Source organism: Myotis yumanensis, unplaced genomic scaffold, assembly GCF_028538775.1.
Source record: "Myotis yumanensis isolate MYYU_CA2020_CCGP unplaced genomic scaffold, mMyoYum1.0.hap1 SCAF_7, whole genome shotgun sequence".
Taxonomy (NCBI): domain Eukaryota; kingdom Metazoa; phylum Chordata; class Mammalia; order Chiroptera; family Vespertilionidae; genus Myotis; species Myotis yumanensis.
Window position 1 is genome coordinate 61,401,800 of NW_027223758.1, and position 12,884 is coordinate 61,414,683.

At 41.9% G+C, this 12,884-nt stretch overlaps 1 protein-coding gene across 5 annotated transcripts in view; it reads left to right on the plus strand.

Annotated features, from left to right (window-relative positions):
- PTPRM (protein tyrosine phosphatase receptor type M) overlaps positions 1-12,884 on the plus strand; it is a 650,734-nt gene that overhangs the window by 587,181 nt on the left and 50,669 nt on the right. For all 5 annotated transcript variants that reach the window (XM_070420643.1, XM_070420639.1, XM_070420640.1 and 2 more), the window contains one exon: positions 11,937-12,034. In XM_070420643.1, the coding sequence (XP_070276744.1) occupies positions 11,937-12,034 (98 nt within the window). The remainder of the gene's footprint in view (positions 1-11,936; positions 12,035-12,884) is intronic.

Genomic DNA, 12,884 nt, shown 5'->3' on the forward strand with positions numbered 1-12,884 from the left:
TAGACTGTCTTAAAACAAATACTTTTTAAATCTTTAATAGTACTTTATAGGTGTTCCTCATTGGAAGTAGAAAAGTATAAAATCTTTTTAAGCTGGTAGAAATGTCAGAATCTTTAAGCCCAACTCGCCTGTTTTGTCTTTGAAACAGTTGAAACTTAAAGCACAAATTGATTTAAGTGATCTTCATCTATATAAGCTCAAATGAATCATATACACAAAAGTATTTGCAAACCGTATGGACTGACATGCATATTTAATAGAGTGCATGCAGTGTTCAACCTAGGAGAAACGCCATGTGTTTCTGGTCTCCTAAGGGGGCTTTTGTTCAACAGTGAGGAAAAATGAGGTCACATCTTTCTTCCAGGGTCAGGCTTTGAAAGGGTAGAGCTGTAGCTAAGTACCCATGTAGCTTCCCTGTTGCCGGCTTCCCCAGGCCTCCAGCACCATAGACCCTTGCGAAGCAAAGCCATATCTTTCAGGCCTAGTTCATCCAAAATTAAACAAGCATTTCCGTGCACCACCAAGTGACTGGCTGAGTAAAGAGTCAGGAATACAGCAGTGACCTCAGGAATTACACAGCGCTGGTATCTGTATAAATAACCACCCTTTACTAATTTGTGAATTTGCTGCAACACCAGCTTTTGGAACTACTTTAGGCTATTTTTCTCCTCATCCCTACCCCATTTAGCAGGTGAAAAGGTGAGCCCTGAAGCATAACTTCTTGACTCTCATGACCAGGTTCCTTTATCACACATGACACCACTTTGGACAAGTTTGTCAAGGCAGCCAACAATTAGCAAGTTATTATTATATTATTATTATTATATTAACTGGTCATTGCAAGTTACTTCTTTTTCTTGCCTTCTCACTCAGAAGGATGCTCCTGGGAATTTCCTGATGTAATGCCCCACGCTGCCATTAAAAAATTGAGATTGCCTGCACTGAGCTATGTCTAGGGAGTCAACGTATCTCTATTTTATCACTTATTAGATTATTCTCTTTTTTCTTAAATAAAAGAGACCTCACTTGTATCGTGGGAGAAGCTTAATTAAAGAAGATAGAGACTAATGCAAGCGTTTATTTCTCTGGCAGGGGCCCCCGAAGCATGTGAATATAGGCTTTTCCCTTCACTTTTCTTCTCCTCGACAGAAGGCAGCCAGATCCTTTGGGTCACCAAACCCCTCCATTCGGAAGGGTGCCGTTCTTTTTTGTTCTCCTTGGTTGCCTTCTCTCTGTTCCCCTCTTTACAGCATGAACACGTACTCGGATGGGTTTATGAGGGTTCTCTTTGGAGACAGGCCTGATGAATGCTCTGTGACTCAGCCAGCGGGAGGCTCTTGTGGTGTGAACATCTGTCACGTTCCTCTCTTCCACGGCTACAAACACTTTCTTGTGCGCCTCTTCCCAGCTCTTCATGCAATATTGCTGTACAACCTGTCTCAGGGATCAAGGACCAACGGTCCCTCTGGTAGTGGTGTCTTTATCTCTGCATTATAGAGCAGATTGCTGCCACATACTGCCTACCAACTCTTTCATTCTTTTCTACATAAGGGTTTCTCTTTGGAGCCCTAATCTTTACCCCTGTCACTCAAATCTGATTTGTCTGCCTTTATTATTCTGCTTTCTATGTCAAGAATAATAGCAGCCTTTGCACTCCTGATCACAGTGGCACCTCTGCAAGCTGGAAATGTTGATTAACTGCTAGGGAGGGCTGAATAGAGTCCAAAAAGAATGCAATCCAAATAATGGTTCCTTTAGGTAGATGGTGTATCCAGAAATGCTTTGGAACATTACAGTTTCAAGTCCTGTCAGGAGTCACCCGGGTTTTTATTTACAAATATTTCTTTATTTGTGCAACATGGTCACAATCAAGTCTTTGAAACTTGGCCCTAAAATTCCTCCCATATACAAACGTGTTTTATGTCGGTAACAAGGACAATATCTTTCCCCTCCAAGAGGCAACAGAGCAGAGTGGTTGATGAGAGTGTAGACTGGCTGGACTCAGATACCCGCTCTGGAAGTGCCTTCTCAATAAATATTAGCTACATTCTTATTATCATTATCATTATATGGGTTCCAAAAGACACATATCTCAGTAGCACATAGGCAGTTCAGGCTTTAACCCATACTCGTAGCTCTCATAAAAGCTAATACATTCTACATATATTAATGCCTCCTTCCAGAAAAATGTATCAAAGGGAACCACTTATGTTTTCACCATCATACTTCGTCTTTCTCCAAAGTACAAAGATTATCATCATTGTCCTAAACTTTTCAACAAAAAACAAACATGAGTTAGAAAGACAACAAACTATGTTATAAACAGGAGAAGCAGATTTTCCTTCAGTTTTTAAAGTCGTGCAGAAATTGAGCAGCTCTGATAGCAGCATAGGACACCAGCCTTGGTAGTGTCTGAAGCTTCCCTGATGCACACTTAAAGCTGGATTACACGTAAGTGAAAACAGCTTAATTCCACAGACCAGACAGGTTCCTTCCCAAAAGGCTTCGTCCAAATCAATTTGTGAGAATTGCACAAAGATGTTTTAGAGCAGAGGTTTGGAAGGCTAAGCAACCACTGGAGAACTAAATGGGGCTGAGAAATGATTTTCTGGGAAAGAGAAAAATAATGACCGGAGCAGAAGGGGAAGTAAAGAGAAAGGTGTGTGCTCTTGGCCTGCCTCTGCAACCTGTTTGTGTTGGGTGAGGATGGTTAGGCAGGTACCATCTTCTGCTTGGCTAGAGGTTGACCAGATGCCTAAAAGTTGCAAATCATAATCTGTATCAAGGATATAGTAGATGGAGTAGGTCTTAACTGAAAGGAATTCCTCCAGACCACTTCTGAGATCAGTTTCACACATGGCATCCCAGGAAAAACAGGTGTCCCCCAAGCACTGCATGTCAGCTTATGAAAAGGACCGCAGAGTAATAGTTAATGGGTGTACAATGATTTTAAATAATTATTATTCTTTTTAAAGTGAAATAACAGTATCTTGGTTTGGGTTTGTTTTGTTTTTTTGGTTTGTTTGTGTGGTTTTTTTGTTTTTGCTTAGTCCTTTCACCTTTTTCACCCAACCCTGCAACACTAGTCCCCTCTGACAGCTGTTAGTCTTTTCTCTATCTATGAGTCTGTTTCTATTCTGTTTGTTAGTTTGTTTTATTCATTAGATTCCATATATGAGTGAAATCATATGACACTTTTCTTTCTCTGACGGGCTTATTTCACTTAGTATAATGTTCTCTGGGTCCATCCATGCTGTCACAAAGAGTAAGATTTCCTTTTTACGGCCAAGTAGCATTCCATTGTGTAAATGTTCCACAGCTTTTTTATTCACTCATCTACTGATGGATACTTGGGCTGCTTCCAAATAATCCTGCAATGAACATAGGGGTACATATATTTTTTTTAATTAGTGTTTCTGGATTCTTAGGATATATTCCCAGGAGTGGAATCCCTAGGCCATGAGGCAGTTCCATTTTTAATTTTTTGAAGTAACTCCATACTGCTTTCCACAGTGGCTGCACAAATCTGTATTCCCACCAACAGTGAATAGGGGTTCTCTTTTTTCCACATCCTCGCCAACACTTGTTGTTTGTTGAAGCGATTTTAGAATTTATATGCAGCATGTCCATTAATGTTTGGTTTATACCAATTTTCTCCTAACTCAATCGGACATGACCTTCCGGTGTCCAGCCAGCATTTCGTATGTTCTCTAATGCACCTGGAAACCCACATTTCATGCAACTAATTACCTGGAGAAAGCCACAAATATTTGCAGTTAACGTTGACACACTTTCTTATTTCAGTCTAAAAGGGGAATTTTAGGGAATGGTAAGAGTGAAATATAAATATCAACATGTGGATTATGTGTTTGAAAGGAAATGTTATTTATGGATAGAGCAAAAAGTGTATGCCTGCTTTTAGGTTATAAGATCACACACACTTGTGAGCCAATTTAGATAGACTAGTCCAGTGGTTGGCAAACTGCGGCTCACGAGCCACATGTGGCTCTTTGGCCCCTTGAGTGTGGCTCTTCCACAAAATAACATGTGCGGGCGCACATGTACAGTGCAATTGAAACTTCGTGGCCCATGCTCAGAAGTCAGTATTTTGTGGAAGAGCCACACTCAAGGTGCCAAAGAGCCGCATGTGGCTCTCGAGCCGCAGTTTGCCGACCACTGGTAGCCCAAGCAAGCATGTCAAACTCAAGGCTAACATGGGCCAAATAAAGAAGGTTTAAATTTATGTGGGCCACAAAAAAACAAACACTTCAATTTTCATAGAAACATAGGTTTATTTCAATAGACACATGCTGAATACAAAGGACTGAAATAAATGAGTAATCGTTATAAAATAAAAGAACATTTTAATAAAATTTAACATTTTTTCTTGAACATTAACTTACCAGACACTGAATAACTGCACAAATTAGTAAGCATAACGCAAATAAACCTATTTTTCTCGTTCTCTGAAAGTGAAATATTTCCTGTTACGCGCAGCAAACAAGTCAGTCCAAGACTAATAATGTGGCAGTCGGCTGCTAAAATATTTGCTGCTAGTATTAGTGGAGAGAAATGGTGTGCCTGCGCATAAGGCGCGTAAGGGAAATGAATGCAACCCCATTATAGTAATCAGTCATTAGCGAACGTTGTAGTGTTATTAATAATTATGTATAACAGGATATTGTAAAAATTAAGTTACAAATTTTTTATTAAAATGTTTCTTACATATCATTATATTGACTGAGCCACAAAAATATTCATTGTGGGCCGCATACGCGAGTTTGACATGCTTGCAGTAGAGTAATCAGCAAGTAGCTGCTATCCAGAGCAAGCCAGGTGAAGGAAAACGATTCATTCCATGGGAAAGCCTACTCCAGTGTAAGAAGAGATTCACCATTGTGTGGTGGGAACCACTGCAATTTATTAACTGAAAACACTATTTAACATCATTATTTTAGTCACCGCTTTTTACGCTACTTCTAAAAAGGTGTCTTTTATTATAGCTCCAGTGTCTATTATCTCCTCTTTTACTTCCACTAAATGAAAATTCCGGTAGCCTGGAGAGCATTTCCAACCAGTAATTCTGGACATGGAGAGCTATCCTTAGAAAATGCTATTGTAACATGTTGCCAGTTATATTTTTGAATTTAGGTAAAATAAAGTATTCCCAAGTTTGTTTCATCATGGAACAATTCTTAGTGTTTGCTTCCAATTCATTAGTTGATTTTATTGTTTCTTTAATGGGGAGGAGGAGATGTTCTTAGCAATTCAGAAAAATGATGAAATCACATCCCGTGCATCCAGCCATCTCAACTTGGGTTTTCTTTTTCTGCAGCTGAAACCAAAAATTATTCACAAAAATGTCATGATTTTAACATCGGTAGCCTCAGGGGAGAGCAAATGCACCTATTAGATAGGTGTTGTTAAGGATTATTAATGCATAAGCCAGCTGTTTTCTGTGTCACCATTATGGCTTCTGTGACACACAAGGCAGATGCAGTCCGTAAAGCAGGGTGGCATATTTTACCTTGTAGATTTCACTCCCACAAAAATGAAAAGCTACTTAATGTAAAATTATAGACGGAGGTGTTATGGAAGCATCATATTGAAAAATCGCATAAAGTTTTTTAATAAAAACTTATTCAGAAACCACTGAAGGGACATCTAATGCCCTGAATGCTGAATAACTGACTTCATAATCCCCACTCTAGATTATCGCCAGCAGCAACAGTAACAATAATGGATCCAAAATATAGGGCCATTTTTTATTTATAAGCAAGAGCTTTAAAATAAATGCATAAATCCTAGGCTCATCTTTTTCCACATCCATATTCCACCTTCCATGGCCTCCAGTTCTGATGGAGTGAACTGGGTGCCAAGGCAGGCCAGTACCCAAAGCAAGGACTTCTAGGTTTTCCACAGCTACTTTGCCCCCAGGATCCCTGCCCCTTCCCTCTGCACTCCCACCACTCAGTGTGTACCCCACAACACACAGTCTGTCCTCCACTCAGGGGATTAGTCACGTCAGGTGGTTAGAGGACTGATGTGCACAAACAAGACCCCCAGTCTGTTCAGGTCATTTAGAAAATTTAAAAGGGACCCGGCTTGGCATTCCCACTGGGGCCAGGAAGGGGATTTGAATGAGCAAAGCAAGCTAGGTATGAGACCAAGAAACTGTGTGATCTGGATGAGCAGATCCACGTTCACAGACCAGTGAGGATGACAGACAAAAAACACACAGGCACCACAACATCAAGTGTCATGAAGGAGTGGGAGTCACGACTTGGGTCTTGGAAAACTTGCCTGAGGAAGTGACATTTAGTCTGCCGAGCTGAGACCAGCAGGAAACACAGGCTTGAACTGCAGCATGCATGGGAGGAGGGCTCATGGCAGAGGAGGTCTCAGGAAAATGCCAGGGAGGGGTGGCACATGGGACAGGACCAGCAGAGACTGGAGACCCAAACCAGGCCCAGGTGTATGGGGCCATATTTGCCTTATTAAAGGAAACAGGTTTTACTCTATGAATATGGAGAACCCTTGGAAGATCTTAAAGTGGGAAAATGATGTTTTTCAGAGATGAGCTCTGGTGGGTTGTGAGGCTCGCCTGGTATTCGGGGGGAGATTATGTAGCTTGGGCTAGGCTGGTGGAGGGAACTGAACTTGCTGTGCTCTGGATGTGCGGAGAGGTTGGACTGGGCAGATTTTATTCTGTTGGATTTTATTCAGTAGCAGTGGGACCTTGAGAGGTTGTTTTCAGTGATTAACATGGGTTTTCTTCTACTTCATTTTCGCGGGGACCGTGGTAATTGTACACACAGGCCTGTCAAGTAGAGCCCTTTTGAGTTGCTTTGACGTTCAAATGGAGGCAGTGGCACCCATGGGGTGAGACCTCAGCACTCAGCTCCTCACTCACGAGCCCTGTGACCTTGGAAAGCTTACCTGACTTTTCAAACGGGGGAAACAATAGCACCTATTCCAGAGGATTGTGCTTTTTAAATTCAGAGAGTTGATTCGTATAAAATACTTCAGACAGGATCTGTGAAATAGTAAGTGCACAAAGGAGTTAGGTATTGTATTTATGATTGAATACAAGTTCACATTTGTACTATCTCTCTTCCCTTCAGAAAACTCGAATATGCCACTGTGAGCTTAAAGGACCTTGACTTCCCCGCAGCTCTAGTTAACACACAAAACATACTGCATAGAAATTAGAATGTGAAAATAAGGGGTACAAGCCATCTATCAAGGTTTGAAGTGATAATTTTTAATATGTCTCACTTCTCATGAACTAGAGAATTCATCTCACACAATAGAGTCTATCCTTGAATGTCTTTCACTTCATGCTTCTCATTGCTTTTAATTATTCTTTATTGTGCTCTAGTTCTTTCTGCCCTTTTTTTGTTGTTGTTCCTTCAGGCATTAGTGGTGGTAAGAATGGCCCCGCCACACCTTTCCTTCTCAGCAGAGGTCTGTGTGTGCCAGCTATTGTGAGGGAGATGGAATGTATTACGCGCCTGATATTATTGAAATTTCAAGGCCTTACCTTTTAAATGCTTTAGTCCCACAGGGGGAGGACTGCTGAGAATAACCTTCTTGCCTACTGTGCAAACATCTGTAAATGCACAGGCACAGCAATTGTGGCAGTTCCCACCCAGCCAGAAACTGCAGAAATCCAATCCTGGGGCTGTGGATTGCAGCTGTTCACACCTGGAGGGAGGGAGGTCTTCAGTCCTTTGCCTGCTGTTTGAATTTCTTGTCTTGGGAGTTGTTTGTTTTCTTTTTTCTTTGTATTGATTTTAGAGGGAGAGGAAGAGAGGAGAATTGAGAGAGAGAAACACATTGATTGGCTGCCTCCTGCATGCACCCTACTGGGTGGGGATGGAGCCCGAAACCTGGGCATGTGCCCTGACCGGGAATCAAACCACTGACCTCCTGGTTTATAGGTCTATGCTCAACCACTAAGCCACACCAGCCGGGCTGTTTGTTTTCTGTGAGCAGTCCCCAGTGACCTCTCTAACTATTATTCTCCTCGTGGTAAGGGCGCTTGCCACACCAGCGTTTGGGAGACGGACATGGAAGGCACAGGAGTACCGGCCCTCTCATGGTCTTCCTCCCCCACTTACAGCCCTGACAGTAACCACCTCGTGTAGACTCAGTGTGGGCTCACGAGGGCCAGTCACTCAGCAGACCCACTAGGAGCTGCTAAATCAAGAGGAGTGGCCTCAATGTCGGTAAAGTCTGCCTGCCCAACCTGCATTGTGCTTTTTCATGTTGTCAGGGGACATGTATCTCTGTCTCATCATGTATTCCTGTCTCAGGAAATAATCTGAAGTATGTCAAAGAGAAAAGAAAATCAGGCCCAGCCCGAGCAGTTTTTTTGTTGAGCTGCCACAGTGACAGGTCAGGGAGAGGCCTGTAGGGTAGAGGGTGGAGAAGGGGCCACTCTCACAGGCTAACAGTGCACAGCGCCCCAAGGGTGAAGGAGGGGAGAGACAGGGAAGAAGGACAATACTGCACCAGGGAGATGGGGGCCCTCTCCTGACACTTCTTTTTTCTTTCTGGGATCAACTTAGAATAAGCTTTGTGTTCAAATACATTTTCAGATTTTAACCCCAAACTGTTTTATTTCTTCTGGATACCTGTGCCTAATTTTAGCATTGAAATTTTAGCATTTATTTATTTTTCTATCCTAATCTCTTTTTTTTCATAGTCCAGGTAAGTGGGTAAGAAAATCATCAAGACTAAGGTGTAAAAGTGAGCCACTAATGCTCACTTTGGGTTATTTTAAGAATAACCCAAATTCATTTATGTGAACATTTAAAACTGGTGTCACCTTAATTGATGCTCACCCCGATGCTGAGGTGGGACAGCTGTGTTCTGAGATGACATTTTATAAGTGAAGTTTCCTCTAAATCAGAAAGAATGGGATTCCTGGATTCTGAGACCTTGTATTAGGGTTTGGCTAAGCAGTAGATTCAAAACAAACACCTCATATGAGACCACCTGGTAGTTAGGTCAGAAGGTGGAGTCCAACGCCCTTAATGCTGTAGATCTGTGGTTCTCCACCAGGAGAGATTCGAAAACACATCCAGACCCAAACCTCACCCCCAGTCAATTAAATCAGAGTCTCTTGGATTGGGACATCAGGATTTTTTAAAAGCTCCACAACCATTGTAATATGCAGCCAGAGTTGAGAACCTCTGCCCTCAATAGAGAACAGCTACTGGGAGCCTAGGGTGGCACTCTGGCGACCTAGGGGAATGGAATGAGTCAAGTTGCGGGGCAAAGCCTTAGGGCAGGGAAACCTAGATCTTACAAAAGATGCCCCCCTTTTAATGATTTGGGGAAAAGTAAAGGCGAAGTGCTTTTAAGATGACCTCTGAAATATAAGTCAAGAAAAGGAACCATGCAAATATTGTATGTTAATACCTTTTAATACTTATATATTTAATATACTTTAATAATAAATAGTACAGTTTATGAATATGCCTACAGACTTATTCACTCATTCATTTGTTCATTGAGCCCCTGCTATGGGCCATAAAGGACAACAGCCATGTTCCTTCCCCTGCTGGGGGAAGTTGAAAGTAATCACAATGGTGTCTAAACCTAAGGAAGGGCAGGTGAGTTGCACTTTGGAACTTGGCCCTATAGCCTAGAATGTCTCTGGGAAGACTCTTGTTGGGCCTTGAGGGGAGAGGTAGCTTTTCTTCTTGCCAGCACACACCATCCGTGATGCTGGAACATCGGATGCATCCACTGTAGCCATTGTCATCAAAATTATTCCTAGAAGTTTCAGAGCAGGTGACACAGGCCTGTGTATCTAATGAGGGAGGCAAAAAGTGTCTGGGCCACTCCTTTATTTTGCGGGTCACATTGGGAAGGCTATCTGTTTGCACAAAGATGGACTTGGTATTTCATTTCTTGTGAGTAAGTAACCAGCTGTTACAAACACAATGGATGTACCTCTCTGCAAACTAGAAATGTAGTGATTGATGGATCGATGTTTACTTGTCTCTGTAACCTTAGATTGAAGTCACTGACAATTTCAGCCTATATATCATGAGAATGGCACACATGTGCCAAGGGACAGGGGCCAAAATGGCAAGTGCAACTTCCCGGGAGGCGGTGTACAAGGTTCCATGAGGGGACTAGACTCAGTGATATCAGGGAGTGGAGTTGGTTTTCATGGGGAGGGTGAGAATATGTAGTCAGAAGCACAAGGAGGAATGGTGGAGGCTTGAATTGGGGAAAGAAAGGAGGGGGGCTTTGATAATGAGGAAGGAGAAAAAAATTACACAAAACCAGTTGATAATCGCTCAGGAGAAATGGGAAGGGTCCCCTGGGATGTGCCACCATTGCTCAGTATCCAAGCCTCAGCCAAGGAATAACCATTAATAAATATCTTTCAATGCACCTTGTTTTTGTTCTAGTGCTTTGCTATTTTGCAAAATGCCTGAGTGTTCATTGACTCCATGAATTCTCAAAATAACCCCAACAAATGTTATTGAAATCAATATGTAGATAAGGAAAGATGAAGACACTGAAGCTCACAGCGGCCGAGTGACATGCCCAAAATCACACAGCCAGTGAAAAAGCTGAGGCCAATCTCCAGTTCAGATGTTGAGCTCCAAATCCGTTAGTCTATGTTGTCAGGATACTACAGCACAACTGGATCCTGGTCCCAGCACGTACCTGAACAGTTGTCTGATTCCACACATAACATGTGTCTCTCTATGCCTTTGAAGTTGTATTCCGCACATTTCCTGCACTTCTGCTTGTCTTATAAAGACTTATACTGGTGCATTTATACCCCCAAATATGCATGGTCAACAAATGGAGTTTGGGGATTTTCTAAAATCTGGATTAAAAGAAATATTGAATTTCAACTCTATATACCTGCTAGTATCTATAGCACTGGCATTCTGACATACACATTTTCCCACTTTTTTACCCCAGTCCATTAGAAAGAGTTTTTAATTCTCAGATCTCCCAAGAGCTAAGAAAGGAGGTGCTGATCATGTTCAGTGACAAGAAGTACAACTGCTTAAAACTCTAACTTCTCTCTCACTTGAGGAAGTCAGAACCCCTCCCCCCTCCAAAATGGATTAATTTGACAGAATAAGAAAAATATTAGACACAAGAAAAGGACATTTTCCTGTAGAGGCTCATTTCATTCTATATACCATTTCCCTGCCAATTGTTAGCAGGAAGAGTAATGTTATCCATGTTTTAAAATATCACTCTTGAGTATTATGGAGATAAATAGCCAAATGATGGAAAATACCTTTCTTTCGAGTCAGTAGTTTAGGGGTAGAAAAAGCTCAAATACAGATATGTTGGATGATTTGAGAAAATTCAACTCTGAGTGAAAAATTCCCTATTTCTATAGGTACTCTTAGAAGAGTACCCTTTTGCATCAACACTAGAAAAGAGAGCCGTGTCCATCTATGCCATGACCTTCGACCTTTGCGGAGGGTTTCAGGATCTGAAGGAGGGGCCGACACACAAATGAAAATGCTATATAAGAAATATGAATTTAGAAGGCATTGGGAGCCAGGTGGAGCCTCTTTCTTAAAGAGACACACCAACTTCTTCCTGGTCCACTGTTTATTTACTTGAATACTTGAATGCCCTTTAGCAATGCATACAGGCAGATCAAAGTAAAGTTTGGTAAACAGCATAAGGATTATCAGGTTAGGGAATTACCTTGAGCCACCACTGTCTTAACAGGAACAATCAGTGCTTCAGCCCTGCTAACACCCAAGGTCCATGGGCCTTCCGCATTCCTTGGTGCACTGACAGTACTGGCAAGAGGTGGCTTCCAGCACATCTGTAACAGTGAGAGACCTGCGTGTGATTTCTTTGCAAGCCCAGAAATTTTCTACTTGGAAACTGACAAAGGAAAAAGAAAAGTTTCTGTTGTTTTGCTGCAGGACCCATGCAGGAGACCATCTACGACTTCTGGAGGATGGTGTGGCACGAAAACACGGCGAGCATAATAATGGTGACCAACCTCGTGGAAGTGGGCAGGGTAAGTGAGGCCGCCGCATGTCCATGTGTTCCTTGCTTTGTTGGTAACATGAAGTAAGGCCAGAGCGAGCTTCTGGAGCAGTATTTGGTGTCCTCCAGAAAACATTAACTACTAGAGCTCCTCCTACTGCTTGCTGCATTTGCTTATAAATTATCAGTAAACATAGTCTGAATTGCTTTCATTTGTTGCGATAGCAACAGATAGGAAAGGCACTCAAGATTTAAAAGCAGTTGTTATCTGGCTCTATTGAGCACACAAAAACACCTCTAAGCATGAATGCTAGCTGTTGGGTATCAAAACTCACAGGTGCCACCTTAGACATAACTGCATTCCCTAATTCAGAAAAACTGACTGTAGGTACCGTGTACAGTGCCGGGTTCAATCCTTAGGTTAGACTCCAGCACCTCCTCTGGCTGAGATTTTACTTCCCTGTGCCTCCACTCCCCAGCCTTCAGATGGAGATCATCTTCTGCCCTGAGATCTTGGATCATTTTATCTGTATTAACTATTGATGGCGCTATTTTTGTTTAACCAGGAAACTCTTAAGTATTTCTAATCCTGAGACTGGTATGTTGTAGGATTATTTCCAAAGTGAAATTTAAAAATGAGAAAAATACTCAGAGGGCAATTGCTTTGTTTTATAATAGGGTCAATTCCATGGTTCTGCCCAACTCCAGAACCCATTACATCTTAGAGAAGCTAACCTCGTAAGATCTACACTCAGCAAAAGCCAGCCTAGAGATCAGCCTAGAATTGAAATTTTGAGGCAGAAACCATAAAGGTGTTGTTTCTTAAAATTCTCCATCAGACTTAAAAAAAAAAAAATCCTGCCATTTACAACCTGGATGAA